Consider the following 24,245-nt stretch of genomic DNA (forward strand, 5'->3'; position numbering starts at 1 on the left):
TAGAGCAAGTGGATGGTCTTGGTCACGTGTCAGGAAACTTTCAGGAGCATTACAACATTCATCTGTTGTCCCAGGTAAGAGACAGAGGTGCTGCAGGCTCCACTTCTGCCATCTGTTCAATCCCAGAAGCCAAAGGAACCTCACACAGAGACAAAGTGTTGTCTGCACCCAGGCAAGTTTTGGTAGCACCACATTTTTAACTTGAGAGGAACCAGTGCACGGCCTTCACAGATAGACCTTATGACTTGCTTTGCATATGTGTCATAAAGTGTTGACCCAGGGGTTGTCTCTGCGGTTGGGTTTTTTGAGGATTTCAGGAAATATGTTATCCCAGCATTGGATTGGCTGGCCGATTTGACATAAGGCAGCAGGACCATCAGGCCAATTTAACACATAAAGACACAGGCTGCAATGTTGCTCAAAGGTGTAGAAAAGCAAGCACATTCTTGCTGACTGCAGGGAGGCTCTAACATGGTTTATGTCTCCCTGAGAACAGCCTGCCCCTGAGCTTCTGGAGCAGTGTGGGGCAATCCCCATGTTTGCCTATGGCTTAAGTTCCAGTCCCAAGGCTCTGGGGTGAGAGCTTTTGTATTCGGAGAACATTTAGGGAAAAGTTGCCTGCTGGGATCTGCTCAAGAAATAGAAAAAAAAAAAAAAAAGTAACTTGAAAATGCAGCAGGTGATTGTACAATTCTCCATATTTTATCTTTTTTTTTTTTTTTTTAATTATTTTTTAGTTTTTTCTTTGGGATAACACCATCTACCTCCAATCGTCATGTGTTTCAAGGACACCTGAAACAAGACTCCTGTGCACCAAGTTAGTTAAAGGACTTTAGGGTGGGCTCCAGGTTTAAGATACACAAGTCTATGGCTGATCATTTGATGTCCTTTGCAGTTTCAGACTAGCTGCAGTATCTCAACACAGCTTTATACAGAGCCATTACTACAAGTTGATTCAGGATCTCAGTGATGCCTACATCTAGTGAGTGATGGAAGTAGACACACATTAACCAACATTGTTATATACCTAAATTTCCTCACATTTCTCAGCTGTAAGACATTGACTGACTGTTTTTGCTGTTAATACAACTTTGATCAAAGTAGTGGAAATTATTAAGTATATGAAAATAGAACAAGGAGCAAATAAGTAATGTGATAATGTGAGAAAAACGTTTAGAAGTTCAATTTTGATTTGCATTAAACCCCCTGGATACAACTACATCTACAGCTTTCCAATGAATGTAAATTTTAGAATGAACCCCTTAATACTTTATTGGAAAAAAATCATAACATTCACCAAGTCAGTTAATCACTGAATTTACTCCCTTAGGCACTTTTGTAGATCTTATTAAAAGTAATTTATAAAAAAAAAAAGTAAAATATATTTTTATGTTCATGAATGACCAGTAAACTGGATGAGTAACAATGAAAAATCTATTGACTAATTCCTTGAAAAAAATTTTGTAATTGGAGAATTTTCCAATCCGATATTAGTGAAGTAACTTCATTGCTAGGACTGTGTGAATGTTTATTTCTGCCAAGAATTTTTATGTAATAGCACCCAGATTTTCTAAAGTTTTTACTGAAGTATTTGGGCATTCTCATGTTTTTTTTGTTTGTTTGTTTGTTTTTGTTTGTTTGTTTTCTTCTTCTTCCAGGCATTTAATTGGGCTAGGGAGAAAACACAACCTGAATTTGAAATTCTGGTTCTTGAGAAATAGCTTAGTATGTAGCATCCCACTGAGGCAACCTGAACTGATTTCCATATTTCCATAGCTAAAGTTATAGGAAAGAGCTTATGAAACTTTTTTTTTTTTCCCAGTAAGAATTTCATAAATTTTCAACATTAGGACTTACAGTTTCTATGCTCTTGTCTATGAAGAATGGCAGAAGATTTTACTTTTGAAAGAAGAGGTGTTTGGAGGAAATTTTTGTTATATTGAAGAAAGTCTTAGATGTATATTAGTTATACATGAAAGTCCCAGAATAGTCTTTCCACTTTCCCCATTTTCAATCATTTTGAATAAATCAACTCAAAAACTCTCAAAATTCTCATATAAAATCCTGAAGCATTTCAAGACAAAAATAGAGACGAACCTGTTCACATCATTAGAATTATCTACAAACTTCTAGCTAACCTGAACTGGAGTCTTGGAAACACTGTGATTGTTTTAAAAGTTGTGGGTGCAGACTGCTCTCTGCACACTCCCAACTCAAAACCTTCAGACAGAAATATCACTCTGGCTGTTTCTATACAATATTTGCACTATTTTGAAAGCCTGAGGCATACAAGCATCTTGTGGAAGTGGGAATGGAAAATATTTTACTCCTTACCATCTTCTTTAGTGCGGGTGAAAATTTGTTCACTTCTCACTCCATCTCCAGCTCGTGTGAAAGCCAACACCTGTATGCTGTAGTTGGTATATTTTTCCAGACCATCAAGCTCCAGTGATGGCTGTGTGGTTGTGACATTCTTTATTTCTCCTAGCTCTGTAGAATAAAAAGGAATTTGAATTATTTGCTAGGTCAGTCGTTTCCCAGCTATTGGTACCTACTGTAAAAATCTTGAGGATTGAAAATCATATCAGAGAAGTAATGTTTCATTTTTACAAAATAGCAATGAATTATAATCAATTAAAATAAATTCCTTTGTGGTCTGACTTCTTACAGTTCAAAGAAGATCCAGTTTTCAGCTTCAAAATGTTTCAAATTTTAAAAATACAGATAATAGAACTGAACATTTCCACAAATTATAAGATTTTTTTTATAAAGAACAGATAACAAGAAGAGATTATTATAAATTAAATGTTACTGAATTATTATATATTAAATTGCATATGTTAAATTATTATATATTAAAATATTATCTATTATCTAATGCAAAAAATGAGAAAGCTATTTTCATAGTGTTTCCATTTTTAAGAAATGACTTTTCTTATACGAAACAACAAACAAAAAAAGCCTCTCTTTTAAAATATGTATCAAGTACTTCTGCAAAGCACTTGATGGCAGTAATACCAGCTAACAATAGATTTAAGCACAGTAAAACCAGATTTATTTGCAGAAAGATGATGCACTTCATATGATTTGTTTTTGCAACAGGCTAAGAACTACAACCCATACAGCAAAAAAGCTTGGAACATATTTCAGGCAGAAAATAAAGCTGAAAAAAACATTGCATGAACATCATCTTTCTTCATCATGTTGTAAGACGTCACGTAGGAGCTTAGATGTGCACTGATATTATTCACATAAGATCTGTTCCAAATACTGCAGGCATCACTGAAAAAGTTAGTTTTATATCAGTCATGTCTACATTGTTTGCACGCTTCTAATATATTTTTTATCTTTATGTTTAAATATACAAAGGAATCCAGTGGATTATTCCCAAATATTTTCGACTCTGGCATTACCAGCAGTAGCAAAAGGCCCCGGGGTAATTTTTCCAATCCAAGTTACCTTTGCCATACCAACAGAGGCCAGAATTTACAGGACAATTGTATATTACAGTAAACTATGATCCTGATTGATGCATACAAAATAAGGGAGACAGCTCATTGCCCTAGAACTGTGAAAATTCAGCAGGGCAAAAAAGAATAAAGGCATGTGCATCTCAAACCTACTACTTCTTAATATACAAGAAAGGACCACATATAGAATTATCATCATGTGATAAATGGCAGATATGGCAGATTATTAAGGTATCTCAGATATCCTTTGGTCATTTCCCTCATTCTCAGATCAGAACTCTATTTCCCTAGGAATTTTGCTGATAGTACAAAATATAAGCACAACAGGAGAGGCTAATATGAAAATAACAAGCCTTTTCCCAAAATCTTTTCTTCTTTTTTTTTTTTTTTTCCTTCTTCTTTTACCCTCACTGCAGAGATTAAATACATTCTGGAAAGAAAAAAAAAAAAAAAAAAAAGCAATAACCAATTGCCAACTAGCTACTCAAAAAAAGCTAAAATACAATACAGGATTAGGTAAGTGTGTTCTAGCTTTCTATCGTCATTCTTTAGGAAAGACTTTCTGAGCTATGTAACTGATGAAATTTGCTTGAGTCATTTTGGGTACTTTGGCGGGTCTATGGACTGTTGCAACCTCATGGTGGAAGCCTTCCTCAAAGACCTCTAGTCAGCTTTGCAATGTCCCCTACCATGTTAAAGCTCTACAGAAGATGGCTTCCTTCATGGGTATATGAAGCTTTCTCTAAACCAAAGAGAAAAATAAGTACAATGCCTTCACAACAGAGAATAAGTGATACAAATGCTATATATGACTTGTTACTTGGTGACAGTTTGAATTACCTCCATCCAAGAGATTGGCCCAGTAGATAACTCTGAATCCTTGCAGAATCCCATTCAGTGTTTCTTTTGCCAGTGTTGACCAAGAAATAGAAATTGTTTCTGGTGATGTTGCAGTGGCTTGCACATTCCCTGGAGGACAACTGGGCACTGGAATATGATATTCATCATTTTTAATTTGATGAACACAACTCAATGTTTACCACATTCATGTACGCCTTTTAGTAGAAATCTATATAAAAGAGCACTCTTCACTGTTCTCAGCAGAATCCCCTTCAGCTACACTTTGAATTTGCATTGCTATCCTTCCACCCATTATTTAACTAGCAGTTACACACGGTTAAAAATGCAAGGCCTTTATTCTTGCTACAATCCCCATGTTTCTGCAAGTACAGCTGATTTTCCTGGAATTACTTTTGATGTACTCTTTCCCACTAGCTGACTAGTCTTTTAATGTTTTCTTTGTCATGTCTGTTGAAATGGGTCCTAAAGCTGAAATATGCAGAATATATTCTGTAAACTATTTAAACTTATTTTTGGAATTTTGTGTCCATATTGCCATCTTTCTGAACAATTCTAATCTCCTAAAATCAGTGCAGGGGAAAAGTGGCCAATTCTAGAAAAAAATACCATGAAAAATGTTCATAAAATTCTTTCACTGACATTTAGAAAAAGTGGAAAAAGTCAGTGAAACATAAGGCATTTCCTGTTGGTCATTTAGCATCAGAGCAATAACTGCAGTATTAGTTTTTGGTGCTTATAGCTCATTTTTAATTTTGAGAGTGACCTGAAACTGAATGAGGACATTAAAAAAAAAAGAAAAAAGCAAAAAAAAAAAGATACCAATAAAAGTAAATATGCATGCCAGATTCTGAAGGAAATTCAGATTCTAGCAAAAAATACTACACGCCATAATACAAAATATATGTATGTGTGTGTTACTGTCTTCCGATGTCTTGTGGTGATCTGTCTGGGCCTGGAAATGTTCAGAGTAAATGGAAAACTCCAGCTTTCCATGAAGTACATGCCTCAAAATCTATAGCTGTCAAGAACAGATGTGTGCTGCTCCATTTCCCACACGTAAAAAGACAGATTCCTAGACGGCACTTAATTCATTACACTGACATTAATATACAGTAGCTGAAAACCTCACCTACACTATCTTTTAGGATTATGTAGAGTTTTCTTTTATACTCCTCTAAAATATTGTGTCTCTTTTTGGATAAAGTATCATTCTCTTTTTCCACTAGAGGACTCCCTCTCATTGTTTGAGGAGTGAATTTTACATAGTTTGAAAAAAAAAAAAAAAAGCACAAAACAAACAAATAAACAAACAAAAAAAAACACTGAATTGTTCCTTAGATTAGACAGTTTGCATTTTGTCTGAAATGATGATTTTTCTCTCATTAGTTTGGATATCCTTGAAAAAAACACATATCTCTTTTTAGGTTGACAAGATGTAATACAAGAGCTCCTGTTTTCACAGCAGACTAATTTGAAAACAAAGCCAACAAAATTAACAGTATCACTTTACCTTTCTGAGTTATACTTCTTAGTATCTCAAAGTGCACTTTGAAGCTACAATGAGGTCACAAAATTTGCAAATATGAAAACGTCAGAGCAATAAGCTTCTTAATGAAAGCTAGTCAATATTATCCACACTGTGATATAATCCATCAATACATTCTGCATCACTTGCAATGACAATTGTACATGCTCATGGGCTAACCTCTTCCCATCCAGCTGTCTTCTATGTCTAACATCTATGAAGTCTGGTCTTCTGCTATCCACTCTACAATAATCACTAATCAAACAGCAAATGTAACAAGGGAAAAAGAAATAAAGAAAGCATGTGACCCACAATAACTGTTTATCAAGGACCTACCATCCTCAAGAGTCGTGGTGATGATTTCCTGAGAAGAAGGTCCTATTCCAGCCCGGTTACAGGCCTGGACTACCATGCCATATTGGGTGAATTTTTTCAGGTTATTCAGTGTATAAACTTCACTGTCCCCTGTGGTATCAATACTGATGATGTTAAACTGGAAATTGCCTCCTGCACTGTACTCCCGATAACCTATCTGGTATCCACGGATAATTCCATTTTGCAAGTGCTTCTTTGGAGCCTAAAAAGGATATGAAAAATTACATGTTAAATATCTATTGCCAAAGTCAAGTTGTCTCCCTTGAAAATTTTGAAATACGCACAAAGTCAGCTATTATTTTATCACTGAATGCAAGTCTATTTCTAGGTAACAATTCAAAAATCTTCTCTGAATATGACACAGAAACATTTTACAATGATATATAAATATGAATGTAGGATGTTTTCATAGTGCATTCCTATGTTAAAAGAAAGACTATTAAATGGTTCATACACAGAAAAATCTGATAAGAAAATATTTTTTAGTTATAATTTAAATTTATAATATTTTGTTCTTCTATCAGATGAATCAATCAAAGTTGAGTTGATAAGGGTATATTTGCATTACAAGCATACAATTCGCAACTAATTCTGATTTTGTCAGAAGCCACTACCACTCACTTGCTAAGTCTTTAGTAAGGCATTTATAGATCTGTTGAAGGCAGTCATGTAAGTTTATTCAACTAGAAGTATTAGGAGATTTTTATGCTGTGCTTTGAAATATGCTTCTGTTCATTCAGTGTGTAGTGTGCAAAGATGATTAGATAATGAGTGCTGAAGGCAATAATGAATTGGAAAGCTGGGATTTGCATAATGAATAGCTATGAAAACAAGGTGTACAATATCTGGCTTTCAAGAATATGGACAGTACACATTTTTTGACCATAATTATGTACTGTAGTTCTCAGGCGAAGTATAAGATTCCCTGTACCTCCACTAGTGGAAATAATTTCTGCAGTAAAAAATGTAGTCTACAGTAAAATAAGGACTGGCAACTCAGGAAGAAAGACCATTATTGACAGAAATACGTTTTGATTCCGTTTAAACAGTAGCGGAGTACTTTCAATATGTGATTATGTTCTTGTCTGATATTCTAATGGATATTAGGTGTAATTAGAAAAAAACAATTTAAGTCACAGTTTATAATCCATGGACAAAAAGCTCTTCCAAATCCTTCAGCCTTCTTTCAAATTCTCACCAGATGCCCATGAGCTTATCTGTTCCACTGACCCATAAAAAAGGTCTTTGTGATGCATCTTATCGAAGAGAAGCATTAGATGAGTTCAACTGGCACAGACAGAATTTTCTCTTGTTACTATATCCAGCTAAATCTGCTGAGGAACACTTTCTCAAGAAGAATATCCTTTTCTGCCACAGGACCTGTCTATTTCAGCACATTTACTCTCTGCTGGAACAAAGTCTCACTGGAGCTAATAAAACCAGCATAGAATTTGCCTTTCATCCTCTACCAACAAATCATTGCTCTGCAAAAATCACCCTCTCCATATACAAAAGATATCACTGGATGGATCTGACTCACTGTATTATCCTTTAAGATGATTTATTTTCTTTCTTCCTTCTGCCTTCAGAAACAGAAGCAAAACTTGAAGCAAGAATAATATTTCCACTGTTATTTCAGTTTTTCTGGTACTGATAAGCTCTCTACAAACATGGTGCATTCTGCTCAGGTGTAGGTGACCAAATTAGGATTTAGCATGCAGATTCAGGGCTTGAACTCCTTGTAAGGCACATTGCAAGGATTAGAATTATTTTTGTAATCTAATAGAATATTTTTTTCTTGTTTGAATACTTCTATGTTTTGTCAAAAAATTCTTTAGAAAGTTGTCACTACTGATGAGGAGAGGCAAAAAGGCCGAATTAAACTAATCTATAAACATTTCACACTGGCTAAAAGAAAGAGCTTGGACAAAGTAGCAGACAACTCAAACATTATTGTTAGAGGAATGAGAGCTTTCAGACCATGTTGCAGGTCTCTTTTTTAAATGCATTAAAGTCTGGAGGCACCGGTTTAATTATTACAGGACATCACTTCTCTCCATCAGTGTTAGATTCCACCATAATTTGGCAAATCCTCTACAGTCTGCATGGAATTTCTTGACTGAAATGTTAACATGAGCACTGCTGCAGGTGCAAATCTCAAGGTCTAAAGAATCTCAGAGTTAAAGGCTGCAAATGGAACTTTCCCAGGTACTGCCACAGGAGACTTTTGATCAAAAGCCTTTGCTGCAAACACACACTGCACATTGAGCTCACAAAGAACACATGTAAAATACATAACATACACCAGATAATGAAGTTAACTTATTGTTTAGTGAGTGGTATACGCTACCTACTGACACATACAGCACACATTAAGATACTGGATGTACAACACTATATACCATAAGGCATGGACTGCGTACAAAGAGAAGTGAGCGTGTACCTTTTACATACTGGAATACAGAACTATATAGCACATATACACATATCATACTGTAAAGCAGATGAAACATAATGGTAAGTCATAAATCATAAATTTACTATGCATTGAAATGTTCTAGAGCAGAATAGCTTTTTCACTGAGAATTCTGTAATTATATACTTATTTTTTAATTGGAATAAGATGGTGAATTTGCCATTTTTTATGAAACATTTTTGTAATTTTTTTTAGATCAGGGGATTCTTTTTTCTTTAAGTAAAATATAAACATTTTGTTTTATTTTTCTTTTTCCACTTTCAAACATTATACAATAAAAAACAAGCTCTGAGTCACTCCAGAACAAAGCAGTGAAATATTCTGCTCCACAAAATTTCAAATGTTCCCTGTTAGCACTATCTAAATGCTTCATTTTGGACTGACTTTTTGCACAAATAAATCACATTTGATATATATACCTCCTTGTTTATAGGTCCATTTTCAGTAGAAAATTCATTTGTCCATTAAAAGGTGTTCATGGGAAAAAATATTGTTAACCTTGCCAGTGGTTGCAGAATGTTATGAAAAATTTCAGTCCATGATCTTACTTCTTATCCCATAAAATGCAATATTTGTAAAATAAGGTACCAATGACTTCTGCAAAGTATGACAAAGTAATTGTGTGCATGCATAAACAAGAGAACAAATATTTCACATGCCTAAATTTAATGGTTTCTTTTACTTTATAAAGTGCCATAAGAAAAAATAACAAAAATTTTCATTCTCTTTCCTAAATGAGAATTCCTGTTTAATTCTCATTCTCACTGCATTATTATAGACAACCAAAAGTGCTGAGTGTTAAAAAATCAGTCTGTTACCCAACATCTTACATGGACACATAGACGTGGAATAGCGTCGAACAGTTTAGTTGGAAGGGACCTGCAAATATCATCTAATCTAACTGCTTGACCACTTGTACGGGGCATCAACAACCTCTCTAGGAAGCCTGCCCAAGTGTTTGACCACCCTCAGGGTAAGAAATCTTTCCTAACAAACATCCTGTCTGAACCTCCCCTGGCACAGCTTTGCACTGTTCCCTTGTGTTCTATCATTGGTTACCAGGGAGAAGGGATTAAATAGAACATAGACCTATGAAACTTTGTTTAACTAGGATTTTCTAAAAAGGGTGCTAAAATAAACTTTAAATGAAGATTAATGATGGCAGCAAGCTGCAGAAATAGTACTTAATACAAGATAAAATATAATTGATATGTTGTTCTCTCCTCTTGCTGTAACACTGTATTTAAATTAGGTTTTTCAACTTTAAACATAACTATGGTTCTGAACACAATCCCTTTTCTATAATGTCTTCATATGTTTCTATGGCAAAAGCTCCACATGCTTCTGAAAAAAAAAAAAAATATATGACCAGGCTATTACTGGATGTTTTTTTCCCTCCATGACAAAACAGCATTGATTTCATGGGAATATTTCTTTACTCTCAAGTACTTGGTGTTGCACAATGCAACAAGTGCCTTCAGCAGTCCTACTCCTCTCTGTACTGCATAATGGGGACCTACCCAAAAGCCAGGATTCAGCATGGGACAGAACTACAGGGTGTCTTGTGGTACCTTGTTGAGTATTGGACTAAAAGTGATCTTTTACAGAATCACAGAATTGTAGGGGTTGGAAGGGACCTCGAAAGATCATCGGGTCCAACCCCCCTGCCAAAGCAGGTTCCTTGGAGCAGGCTGCCCAGGTAGGCATCCAGACGGGCCTTGAATATCTCCAGAGAAGGAGATATTCTGCCTAGGCTAGAACTGTAAAATTTCAAGGAAAGTGAATGGCTCACTCCTGGCTTGGGATTTCTTAATTAGGGGACAGCTGCTACAAATTGTCATTCACAAAATAACTTGTCCAGTAAAGGTGGGACTAAGTGAGCACTAAACCCTCAGGAAGGTAGCTGTGACTTCAACTTTATCTGCAAAGGAACTTCCAGGTCAAGGAAAAGAATTAGGTTTGGACTGCATCCAACACCACACCTGCCATCAGATAAAGCAATGATTGTAAATCAAGGCAAATAGTTTCAAGCTCAGCATTCAGGCTCTTGAAAGTACAAAGATCACAATGAGCAGAATTTCAGTGAAATGCCAATGTTGCCTCCTGCTGTTGATCTCTCACAAGGAGACCTCTTAAGTTTCTGCTGCTTGCAAAACAGCACATCACAGGGTCTTGTGGCATGATGGGACCATAAGCTATTGCTGGCTAGAGGATATGCTACCAAGATAAGCTCACTGCCAAAGCTCCTCTTGTGTTGCATGACCACATATCAGACACCGCTGGTTAATAAATTTAAAGATCTGACATCTTGCCCATTTGGCAGATGTAGAGACACCATGGTGCTGTAAATGCATAGCCTTGGCTGTGAAGGAAAAATAAGGCAGACAGCAGTTTTGTGCAAACACAAATTTAACATTTAACATGGGTTGGGTCTCTGGGAATAAGACACTGGAGACCGGGTGTACAGTCTGGCAGTGCTGCCTGCAGCAAACACCAAATGTCTGGCCAGAGTCTGCACAGTACATGGTACCAGGTTCACCCGGGGTGTGTTCTCGAAGCACGGACCTGCCTTCCTGGTCTTAATATGTGCTGCAGGGTTACCAGCTGGCATTTCCAAGGTCACAAGTAGCTCACAACCTGAGCTCACTACAGCCGTGAAAATCCCTCTCTGTACTCAGCTCATGAGACAGGCTGGGACAATGGAGTATATATTCAATACATAGCTCATTTCCGTGATTATTTTGCTGTAGCAGATACTGATCATCACTTGACAAGCATTCACAAAACAAACTAGTTCCAAACATGATCCTGAGAATTGTTTACACAAAAACACAACTCCAGTTGTTCTTTTCATATGCTTCTGCTCTACAGACAACACCTAGAAAATCAGGGCACTAGGTTGTAGCTGATATAGCCTGGAAGTACAAAATTGAATCATATTTTAGGCAGTGTTATAAAAATATATATGGAAATTTTAATTGTCCTGTGGCTGTCCGCACATGTCTGCATCTAGAAAATGTAATGGTGCATCTTCAGAATCACAAAGGGCAGCTATAAACCCCAGCAGTAAAGCAATGGTGCCTATCTTCTGTTGTTGCTTTTGAAAATTTTCCCCAAAGTGAACTTTAAAAAAACAAACAAAGCCTTTCAATCTGCCTACCCACATGTCCATAAGAGAAAGGGAAAAGATTAAAACAAGTTCATGCATAGAGTCTTGGATGTTATAGTTGGCTAGATCTGATTGCAGTTACATTTCTCAAGTGCTTTAAAAAGCAACAACCCATTAAGCATTTATTTTGGTTGCTGAGAATCACTGTACACTATGCATTACTTTAATATTTACTTCCTTTTCTCTACTTACTATGTTGAACTTAAATCATTGCTTCATGTATGCCTTTCATAAGTACATTACTGTGTTTCACTTCACCCACCAAGTAACCCTGTGGTTAGAGACCACAAGCCTTTGGTTTTCTGCAATCCATCTAATGAAAACCAGTTTTGATGTAATTTGAAAATGTGGAAGAGATCCAAGAATCAGCATCATATTTGTGTCCTGTGCATAAGATGTCTGATAAAGTCTACTTTTTTTTGAGCTTAGTATTGAAATGTCTCATGGAGATAGAATTTTTAATGCACTGTTTTAAAAACATCATTGAACTATTTGAAAAATCCTGTCAGATAAGGTTCCTCTGTATGAGCTGAACATCTCAGCAGTTATAAGTCCACCTGCACCGTGCAGAGATCATGCACAAAACCAATTCAAACATAGCTGAAATACCTCTGATATCATCCTGAAAGCATTTAAAACATTATGTGGTTGTCAGAACACTGATCAAAATTTAGAGAAGATGAACTGAATCACAAGACATGTGAGAACTTTTTAATAATAACAGTTGCTGGTATTTTTAAATTAGTTTCTCTGATTCATCAATTTTCACGGACTATATTGAGACACTATATTGCTCTTTCTGTGCAAATATGATGTCAGTACGGCTCTCTCCCAAAGTCCATTGCAATAGAAAAAAAGAATCCCATTATCTCCAATGGTCTGAGGAAAATTTGCCCAAAACCACACTGGAATTCTGCAAGTGCTCATTTTCCATGCATATAGCCTTACCTCTGAAACCAGAAGTAGGAGAATTAATTCTCATTGGTAGAGGCAAGAGTCTGCTGCTCTTACTCTCTACTGGAATGTACTTTCTTTAAAAAATGCACCAGTCTTAATGACAAATACTGTAAGATTTGCTGGTAAAAATATCTGCAAGGTCTCCCCGAAATAAAATAATTCTGATCCACAGTTATAATATGTATCCCAATGGATACTCTCTGAATACACAAAAATATTGTCAGAGCTTTTATTCTTGGCTGTGTGTATTTACCTTCCAGGTGACTCTAATGCTTTGTGAAGATACAGGCTCAAGCTGAACATCCTGAGGTGGACCATCGGGAGCTGGAAAGAAAGAAAAGAGATACACCAAATCTGTCCTCACAGAACTCAGAATTCTGCACTTCATATGCTATGCTACCATATTAACATACCAGCATCACAAAGACCTGGACAGTGACACTATCATACGATAAACTGAAGACACTACTTTGATCAAAGAAAACCAGAGCCTAGCATCTTACTTATTTAGGTATCATCTCTGATCAACAGTGAAATACAACAAACACCAAAATGTAGCAACCTGCAAATGAAATAAGAGTGAATTATAATGACTTTTCTCTCTTAGCGATATGCTCACAATGGTGTTTCTGTTTTGTAAATAGGGAAGATGTATTTTCGTGAGTCAGAGCCGTGGAAGTGATAGCAAAGTAGCAGAACCCATTTAAAGGCGGGTAAGACTGGACCTCCTCAGCCAGCCTTCATCATGCTGCACTTTTCAGAGGGTCTCCCTTTGTTTGCTGGAGACTGAGCACATACAGCCAGATATCAAATGTTTTATACATGAAAACCTGCACACTTTATAATCCTTCTCTGCCACCCTCCCCTTGACCAATGTAGGTATCCCAGCCTGGGAATCAGACAAAAAATAACTATCAGGTGGAAGAAGCGTGCTACAGCCCATGTTAAGTAAGGAGGAGTTTCATCTACTATTGATATGCTGCCAAGGCTGTGCGTGATGACTTAAATACAAATGAGAAAAGAAGGCCCTGAGTCTAGAGGCACCTGCTTGTCAGCTGGACAGCTACAAAGCAGATCAAGAATCGACTGGGACTGAACAGAGAGGTATGAAGTAAATTGCTTGCTCAGCGAGGTAAATCATTGCAAAAGGAAGATCTGAAGAAAGAAATGAAATAATCTCAAGCTGTTCCATGAGAGTTCCCTAGATGCAGAATGTGGCCTCAGTATAAAGTTAAATTAAGCTTAATAGCATGACAAGGGAAGTAAAGCAATAAAAAGGGTGAGATGGGGCTGTTAGAGGTGGAGCAGCAGTAAATGACAGCTGTAGTGAAAGGAACCAGAACATTTAACTGATGAAAGCAGGAAGGCCCAGAATACAGCCTATAATATGTTTAAGTTATTAAATATGCCCTATTCTTTGCTGTTCTTGACTGTCCTTCATAGGGAAAAATTTCAAAGGTCGAAAAAACTTTATTTCCATTCTCCTTGCGTTCATGTACAGGAAGGAGAGGAGAAAAAGTTCACTGCAAAAATGAGGTCTCTATGATTTTTTTTGAATCCCGTCCTTGATTCTGTCCCCCCTGCTTACTAACATGAATGCCATTTCTCTGGGAAGATTACAATGTAGTGGAATCTGAAAAAGCATTTAATCCTAAAAATGGAATTTAAAATGTACTCCTTAAAGTCTTGCCTTTTCCTTGAAAGACCCCAAAAGTTTTTACAGACCTGGATAGTTAATTGTTCCCAGCCTCCATGGTGAAATGTTAATGTTGTTAAATAAAAGGTCATTTATTTTATGCCTTTAATGACATAGAGATTTTGTGACAAAGGCATAACCCAGAAATCTCAGCTTTCTCTATTGATTTCAGTATTAAACAACTGCTATAAAGTCCCTTTTTTTTTTTTTTTTTTTTTCCCTGACAAGCATTAGTGAAAGAGTGTACTTGCAGTGCATTTTCCAACACAGGACCAAATTGGGGTTGTACAGAGAGAAAGGTATGGTCTGTAAGCTTTGAAATCATGGCTAGCTGCATGAAAGTATGAAACTAAGTGCTTGACTGTCCATGTGCCACAGAGACCTTTTATAACTTTCTTTCTAATAGCTAGTGCTGGGTCACTTAATTTACAGTAATATGTGATATGTAATCCACACCCTTGCCAATGGCCTGGCTTGAGTTGTTCAGTTTTTATATTGCCTTTCTTGTACCTTTATCTTGCTCCCTTCTTATTAGCTTTTCCCTTATTCCCTTCACCCATGTTGTTTTCCATTTGCTATTGTAAAAACAGAGGACTGAAGTAAACAGTGATCAAAAAATGATAGTCCTGTGTGTTGCACACCGCCTGAAATCAAAATCCAGGAGGCAAACATCACATACTTTGCCTAGGCCTGACCTCCCCTCTTCCAGTCGTTCCCTAAGTAGATCAGTGACTTCTGAATACAGTTCCACACCGCTGGTCTCTCCAAATAGATGGTGCTTTTAAAGACAGCAACAAAAAGATCAATCATTTTGAAACTTGTTTACAAAGAACTAAATAAAATGTTATAATAAGGTTCCATTCTATTCATGGGGAAGCTTTTAAAAATTATTTTATTTATTGATTTATTTCGGGTCAGCTGCTGATCCTGACAACTTAATTATCAGTCAGAAAAAACTCAGCAAGTAAGAAATATTCTAAGCATGAGCGAACAACTGAGAATGAGAGAGTAGATCCAAGAACCAACACTCTACTTGGATGTTTATGGACAAGGAAAGATGGGCATTTTGGAGATATAGATGATGCCAGATGGAAGAATGGATAATCTGTTTTCTACAGGGATTTCACGTTTTCATTGAATAAAATAAGAGAAAAACATGACCAAATGAGAAATATTTTGCAAACTGTTCACCACGAATAAATCTGTTCGCTGAAAGCTCATAAAAATGTGAATGTTCTTCACAACTTTCCTTCCACTAGGATGAAAAACAACACCTGGTGAAGAAAGAAATGCATCTCACGTTGTCTCCTGTTTACTCAGCTTTGCACTGTGAGCCCTTGCATCCTATTCTTATTCAAAAAGTCCCTTGGAACCAAAAACATGTTCTCCTCACAAGGGGTATATTTTCACTGTGGTAGTTTCACCCACGGTGAAAATGAGTGGGAATTATACAATTGTACTCATATGAACTGAACTGAAAATCCATCACCAAGTGCTTAAAGTCTGGACCAACATGAATCTTGAAAAAGAAATAGGGTTTTCACTGCCAGGACAGTCATCCAGATATCTGCATTATGGTTTTCCTTTCAAAATCTCCAAAGAGGAGAGCATTTCTGACTTCAGACAAAATAGCAGAAAAACTAAAATTAGCAAGATAAAAAGGTGTTTTCAAAAGCAAATAACTTCCTGTCTGATCAAGTTTTTTCAGGGTAACTTTACCCAGTTTCAGTGGGCTAAGGGTGTTGAACCTACTTTGCTACTTTTAAAAGTGCACCTTTGCATGTTAAGTATAATTGCAATATGTATCTGGCAGAAGTATTTACAGCCATTCAACTTTTTCATTCCTAACTGCTTCAAGAGAGCTGTAGCACTTTTCTCCCATACGTCTTCACCAGTGTCACACGTAACATGCAGGACTTGTGATGTGAGAGCATGCATGAGGCATAGCCCTGAGAAATAAATGTAAGACAGCACTGGAAGACAGCAATTAGAGCACACAAAAGAGAGGCTCCAGACATTAAAGTGAAAATGCAGGCACAGCTCTCTTGCTACAGAAACATGTAATAATATAGAAGAATACATGGAAACAAAGAACAGGAGGATGACCCTAATTAATGACAGCCAACTGACTTATACAGTAATTAGAAAACTAGATGGTGAGTGGGCTGGGGGATGGAATAGACAAAGGAATTTTGCATTCCTGAAGACTAAATGTTCTCAAATGAGGATAACTTAAAATAGTTACCTATACTAATACCTCAGCATCTAAAGAAAGCCACAAGATCCACAGGGGCTGAACCATACATAGAAATATAATGCTGGTTGTGATGCCTAACTGCAGATACACGTGTGCATTTTCCAGTAACCAAAGTTGAAAATTTGGAGCATAATATCTTCTTTGACCACTAGATGCCACTGAACTGCTTTAATTACAGGCCTGCATGATGAAGTTACAAAAGTCACAGTGTTTCATGGGAAAAAAATCAGTATTTCTTTTGATGTAGCTGCAGCAACAGAGGCAGAATTTCAAGTAAAGACTCCTCACGTCAGAGAACAATAATTCCCAGCACGATTTAGATGCTATGGAACCAGAGTGTACCTGCTTCATCAGTTGTGATGGTGAGCTCATTGCTGGCCTCACTCTTGCCGATGCGGTTCTTGGCATACATGCGAATGTTGTAAGTTGAGGAAGGGTGGAGGTCAATGATAGTGGCTTGGTTTAGCTGAGGGGAAACATCTTTGGTTCTCTGAACAGAATCCCAAGAGTCTATTTAATAAGAGATTAAAACAAAACAGACATATAAAATATGATGTTAATGTTACCAACACAAGTCTGCATTTAAACCATCTAGTGCAGCAGGATTCTGCCCTTGTAGAATTAACCCAGATAATACCTGGAGCTATATACAAAAAACAAGCGATCACATTCCTTCATGGCTCGCCCAACTGCTCCAAGTATAGCACTGTAAAGAATAAGATCTCAGCCCAGGGGACATCAACAAGTCTGAGGGAATAGGTGATCCTCTGCCTTTTTGAGGGTTGGTGAGAGCAGCAAAGATTCTCCAGCTTTGTTTCTGTGTGTACACACAGTTTATTTATTTATTTATTTATTAGTACTGTTACAGTGGAACAACTGTGAAAAAGATGGGAGCTGCTGCCCCAGAGGAGTCTGATTCAGCGTGGAAGTTGGTTATGCTCACAAAAGGTGGGGAAGGGGAATTCATAAATAAGAATGAAGAGTTCTTGGATTAGCAGAGATCAAGCAGAAAGTTTTGTTCCAAACTCCAGGAACTCAGACCACAGTTAGCACAAGCTTGGAGTACCTTACTGGCTTAGACATGGGACTCAGCACCCTCCAGTACTGATGTTATTGCCCTAACTCATGTTAGGATACAAGACTTAGCTGTTTGCATACATCTGTAAAAAAAAAAAAAAAAGAAAGAAAAAAAAAGAAAGGAGCACATTGCTATTAATCATAATTACTATTCCTCTCTGTTATGTTTTTAATAAATTCTCCACACATATAATAGAAAAAAAAAGGATTGAAATTGGCTAAATACAGCAACCCCTCAATTTCATCTATGCAGTTAGTTTCTGCAAACAGAATCACAGAATCTATCTGTTTAAAGCATCTTGATATCTCTTTTGAGCTGCCATCCACCATGTTTTTTCTTACAGCAGCCAATGTTTCTCTTTCAACCTCTGCAGCATCCTAAGGGGGATGTTGCTGTGAGCTCTACAGTAGTGTTTTACAGTATGGGTCACTGTAGGCAGAATCACAGAAAGCTCAGCAGATGAGAAAGACTAGTTTAAAAATAGAAAGTTTACTCAGATACAGAATATTTGCACACACTGTGTAAATTCTTTATGTGTAGCTTGCTAGAAAGTACACAAGTTTTCACAATGACATCTGCAGCTTCACTGGTTACAAAGCCTTTTTTGCTTGTCTATGTGGCTTAATTTACCCAGAAAACGCTTAGGAATTAGCCATTTATGTGCTAACCAAATGCACTTGGATTTATTTTTCCTTGGTAACTGAGATTGCCAAAACTTCCTCTGTAGGATACCTTCAGAAGCTCTAAAAGAGTTACCCACAGGCAGTACCACCTGCTTTCAGTTGGTTTTCTTAAACTCTACAAAATTTCTTAAACATGCTAATAGACAAGTGTTGTCCATGTCCTACATTATGGTTCATAATACCTGATACTCTGCTTTAAAATATGTCACTTACTAAGTGCCATAGTAACCATTTGCTCACATATGAAGCTCTTCAAAGCCAAATGCTTCACAGAATAGTATGAAACCCCCACAATGTACCAAAACGAGAAGATTTCAGACACTGTGGGTTAAGAATTACCCAGAAATGAGAGGCTCACTACAGATATGAACTTTACATCTCTGTATAAGCTAGAAAACAGGAGAACTTGTAGGGAGGTGACGAGGTTGATCTAGGGTGTAGTGAAGCCCACTTGCTCTCCTCAGCTCTGAAGAGAGTCCTTGACCTGGCTGGTGTATGTCATGGTAACAAGGGGTCTGCATTAGAGGCCATGAAAAGATCAGATCTGGGGACCTTTGAATCCGATGCACAAAACTGCAATACCAGGATCTGTACTAAACTGCAGCAGTGGTAATAACCTTGGTTATTTCTGTATCCCTGGGAAATGTTGACCAGCAGTTACATTCTGTTGTGTCAGACATTCTGCAAGCAAAGAAGGAGGCTCTGTTTAAGTGTACCATGCCAACAGGAAAAGAATTGTAAAGAAAAGACATTTGGCTTGGAGAATGTGTTAAATTTCCCTTGATGTGGATGATATTTTCTTTTAATATTGCCCATATATTATTAAATTGCTTAAGTTTTCAAGCATTTGTTTGAAATACTGACCTCTGAGTGGTAAAACTCTGTAGTATATATTAACTGCAGAAATCAAATAAATGGATTTGAAAATTCCTGTGATTCTTAGTAGATTAAATAATGGCATACCATGGAGAAAGAGAGATGAAAACTCAGTCTTCTGTACTTATAAATGTAGGCTTCCAATGTTTATTTATAACTAAGGTTTGAACTTCAGGACTATATTTTGACAGGTGTATCCCCTTTTTGAAGAGGAAAGCAAATGAACAAAAGCAATCACCCCAACTGAGTAAGTGCAGAAAAAAATTAATCAATTTGTCTCCAAAATTGCTTTCACTTGAAAAACAGTTTAAAAAGTGTTAATCAGAAAAAAAAAAAATAAGTGTTAATTCATTTTGTTTCTGACAAATCCTAAAAATATTTTCTTGCTTACAGGTGTTAAGTATTTGTTCAATGACATATTGGGACTGACTGTTGGCTCCTTTTATTGCCATTCCAGAGTGGTTTAAAATCTACTCACCTAGAAGATAGAAAAAGCACAGAAAACAAGTAGCAATAGGCTAACAACAGCAAAAAGTTAAAGTTAAGCATGGAAATTTTAATGTGATTTTTATTCCACTCATGAAATGTGACATCCAGGCACTTCTCAGTGTTATATAAAATGCACATTGACACAATGATTTATGAAACATTTATGATTTTATGAAAACCAACAGCTTCTCACTCATTCCTAAAATAAAGGCTGAAGCTTTGGGATTGCTCTACAGAAGACAATTAGGCCTATGTGCTCTTCGGTTCTAATTTCAGTGAAATGACTGCCTCTTCCCACGCCCGGGTGAGGAACTATCTGTCTTTGACTGCGGTGCCATCTAGTGACACGGTCCAACACCGCAGCCAGCTGAGGCTGCCTGCTCAACACCCTGCTTCCCTGGCAGGTTTTGGGGGAAAAAGCCTCAGTTCTGCAAAAGCATCTGCATCCTGAAGAAGCAGGGGTTTACCTAAGGATGCAGAAAACACCCACCTACCTGTTTCTACCTTCAAAACATTTTGTACACCTCAGATAGAAAGGCCTGATGGCTACACATCAGTGGTTTCAATGAAGGACCAGGTCTGAGTGTCACAGGTACATTTCTATACAGACACACATTGTATCTAAATACTGAAATGGCCTGAAATGCTGAGCTCCCACTATTCATACTGCTCTTGCACTGCAACTAGACCACAAAACAAACAAACAAGCAAATAAAAAAACATATGGAATATGCAACTTCACACTCTTAGAGGGTACCCAATGTGTCTTTTTTGTCTGATGGCATGGCAAGGGTTGTCGGGATACATGAGGGCAGTACCATATAGCAGAGTTCGTGCGTGATGAGTGGTCATCTGAACAGTCTCTGAAACTGAGAGGTTTTGCAGTTTTCCTTGAGAAGTCTATGTTATGCATCCCACTGCAGACCCATTTTTGAGTCCCCAGGATAAGTAAAATAGATGGAAAATTTAGCATTAGACTCAGCTTTGAAATCTGCTTTTAGTTTTAGTATATCACCTTACGTATGCAAACCACCTGCTGGAGTCAACTAATTATAGCAGAATTAAACCTTTTGATGAAGGGAGAAACAGTAAAAGAAAAATACTTGGACATCTTGGTTGTGAAGAAAGACTGGAAAAAAGAAACACCATGCAACTAAGCGAGAAATGTTTTCCAGCATTTACAGAGAGTTTAAGACACAGCTGTTGTCACAGCCAGGCAGAAGCCATCTCCAAGAACATTGTTCTGGAGAGCTTTCTTGGCTGTCTGAGCAAGGAACACCATAGGTTGCAGAATAAAAGTTTCACCATCCTCCTAGTGACTTTGTAGTCATTGAGGCATATCTGTAAGCCACCCTTGCCTTTGTGGCAGGAACATTTTCCCTTTGTTTTCTCAAAGAGAGAAAAGTAGTCCTAGCTGCTCAGTGCAGAGGACTATGCTGCACCATCCATTCATCCTCCAGTTTCTCACAGAGCCAGTGCCTCCCAGTCTTGCTCATCATGTCTCAAGTTATAACACCAAGAATCTGACTTGTTGAGAATAACGGTCATGGACAAACAACAGCAAAGTGAACGAAAAAGGCTAAAAAAATTACCATAGGCCACAACAGAGTAATGCTCTTTAAATTGGATTTTGAAATTGTTCATCTTCATTGTTCATCTTCTTGATGATATAATTATGAAAAAAAATGTGTGCAACAATTCAGAAAAACTGATCCTAGTTTCTCCAAACATTTATCCCCAGATTAAAAACCAACAAACAAACAAACAAGGAAACACTTCTGTTGTTTGTAGTGAGAGAATCTGCTCTTTTCAGGATATAACCTCAAGTATTTACCTTGATACCCAGGTAAATAAGTATTTCTCCTACACTGGTTCTGCCACCCCCCATTTTTTTCTTTCTTTCAAATTTTAAACCTCTGTTACTATGTTTTGTCCTGATATTTTCATCCAATCTGATGAGGCTTCCTTTGCTGTCTTGATATTGATTTGTCATGTCATATTACGGAGACATAATTTTGCAATGCAAGTTCACAGTGATCACCTCTTAATTTTTGCCTGCATTCAGTCTTGTCACTTGATGACATTGAACTAAATCTAACAAAGATATTTTAGAGCTCTGAAGTCAGAAGGGACTTTGTCCAGTCCTCCAAAAGGAAAGCAGCTAAATCTTCCTAGCTATGAGTTATGCTGAGTTATACTGTTCCTTCAGAAATACAACTGATGTTTTAGGGTCAAAAAGGAGCCTATCAGGCCAAAATGACTTTCAAAAACTGTTCTGGAACAAGTGGATGGCGGAAAAGAAAGAAAAAGAAACAAAGAGTAAAAATCCAGGAACTTTTAGGTATATATGTCCCTTGAAGGCATCCTTGCCTAGTCTGTATCTCCAAACCTGTGATTCCTGACCACAGCCTCAGTGGGGAGTTTCTACATGAAGCCTCTCAGTTGTCATGTTCACCTGTGCTTTATCAATTTCATTTACAAAGCCATGAGAAAATGGTGACTGATAATTTAACACTCTTGAAAATATTTTGTCCAGTAATACAAGTATCACAATACTTCTGCCTAACAAAGTAAAGCACAAAGGAAAAACACAATATATGAGAAATGAAGGATAGTAAAGATGGTTAGAAGGATATTTTTAGTTGGTGAATTTTAGAGTTTTATGAACAAGTACATTTTTACACCTCAGAACTAAAAGGAGAAGACTATAAAAATACTATAGTTGCTTTCATAAACTGAGTATAAACAATCTCACACAAAACATTCCTACGTCACCTTACAAATAGTGCAATAAACTCCAACATAAGGCAGTATAATACAATTTCTCAGTGTCTTTTTAATCATACTTAAAATATGAAAATGTTGTTCTATTTCAATTTTCTTTCTATTCCCTTCTCAAAACATGACTCAAGGACAGTGCCTATCAATGTTCTTAATTTAAAGCATGATCTTACATCACAAACATAGTTCCAACACAGCTTGAATGGTGTTAGATTTCAAAAGACAGTGAACACTTTTAGGGGCTTAAGAAAAAAAACTATTTTTAAAACACCTACCAGAACAGGAATATTTTCCTGAATTAGGAGGTTGTATTTATTTTTTCACATTCATCTCACTCATCTTATTAAATGTTCATTGATATGACTCTATGGTGACCTAGCAGAAAGGTCTCTGCTTGCATTAGCCTGCCAGTATGTCCTGCTGGTCTTATCCTTCAAAGTATTTCCAGTACATTACTGAAAACTCAGCATGGTGCTTCACAAAACTACCACACAGCTTTCTTCACCCATAAATTATAATAACTACACAATTTCACTGCTAAATTTCCAGGTAAGGTGCCATGTACTCATATATAGATAGAAAAATGAAAATCAGCACTACAGGAGAAGCTAATTGTAAAGGCAGGTATTTTTCTATAGGGAAAAACAGAAAATGAAATGAAAAAAAAAATCCAAATGGAAAAAAGATTGGGGACTGTATCAGGGACCAAAAATCAGCTAGAAAAAGCACTGTTACCAACTACTACTTACACAGAATTTTTCCCCCTTACTTGTATGTAGCTTTCTCAGGTAAATGGAAAATGCAGCAATTCTTACACATAATGTCCTTACCTCAGAAAAAGACAACAAATGAAGATAAATCATACTGTGAAAGATTAAATAAATCTTGGTAAAATTTTCCATCAGGAACTTTCAATTTTTGAATTATCTTTTATAATACAAATTCAATGACGAATGGCTTGAAGAAAGTTAAGTGACAGGGATTTCTTCGAGGGAAGATTATTTCTTACCGGACTTATTCTTGCATTCAATATCATAGCCAGTGATAGGGCTGTTTCCATCAAATCCCATGGTCCATCTGAGGGCAATACTGCGCGCTCTCACCTCTCTGATTTCTATCTCAGGAGGGTCAGGGGGCTCTGAGTAAACACAAATGCTCAGTTTTAGTCAGAAGAAAGCCCACACCCAAAACAAGATAACACTAATGAGCGTGGCACTCACATGGCTTACTGGTGATAAACTTTCATGTCATTTTCTCCAGTCACTCATTAGTACCCTGAGCCAGTTAATCACCCACAGAAGAATACTCAACAGAGGAAGCAAAAGTCACTTTTCAGCTAAAAGCCACAGATATAACATTGAATACTAACTTCTGTTTAACCATCTAATATGCTACATACAGTTACACTTCCTTAAAAGCACTCCAGATTGGACTATTAATTCTGGGAAAGACGTTTGCCTTGAACATGACATTTCAATTATACTCTACAGTTTTTACATTGAAGGTGATGGTAGAAATATGAATGCTAAACTTGAAAGTTCTAAATTTGGTG

General features: G+C 36.9%; 1 protein-coding gene across 8 annotated transcripts in view; it reads right to left on the reverse strand.

The window, feature by feature from the left end:
- Positions 1 to 24,245, reverse strand: part of DSCAM (DS cell adhesion molecule) — a 484,619-nt gene that overhangs the window by 86,399 nt on the left and 373,975 nt on the right. For all 8 annotated transcript variants that reach the window (XR_014577293.1, XR_014577294.1, XM_083819320.1 and 5 more), the window contains 6 exons: positions 23,703 to 23,831; positions 17,129 to 17,296; positions 13,087 to 13,157; positions 6,193 to 6,433; positions 4,311 to 4,457; positions 2,335 to 2,490 (listed from right to left, as the gene is read on the reverse strand). Coding sequence is in view for 6 of the 8 variants with exons in the window: in XM_083819320.1 (XP_083675446.1) it covers positions 2,335 to 2,490; positions 4,311 to 4,457; positions 6,193 to 6,433; positions 13,087 to 13,157; positions 17,129 to 17,296; positions 23,703 to 23,831 (912 nt within the window). In the remaining 2 variants the exon portion in view is untranslated. The remainder of the gene's footprint in view (positions 1 to 2,334; positions 2,491 to 4,310; positions 4,458 to 6,192; positions 6,434 to 13,086; positions 13,158 to 17,128; positions 17,297 to 23,702; positions 23,832 to 24,245) is intronic.

This window comes from Anser anser (assembly GCF_964211835.1).
Source record: "Anser anser genome assembly, chromosome: 1".
NCBI lineage: Eukaryota > Metazoa > Chordata > Aves > Anseriformes > Anatidae > Anser > Anser anser.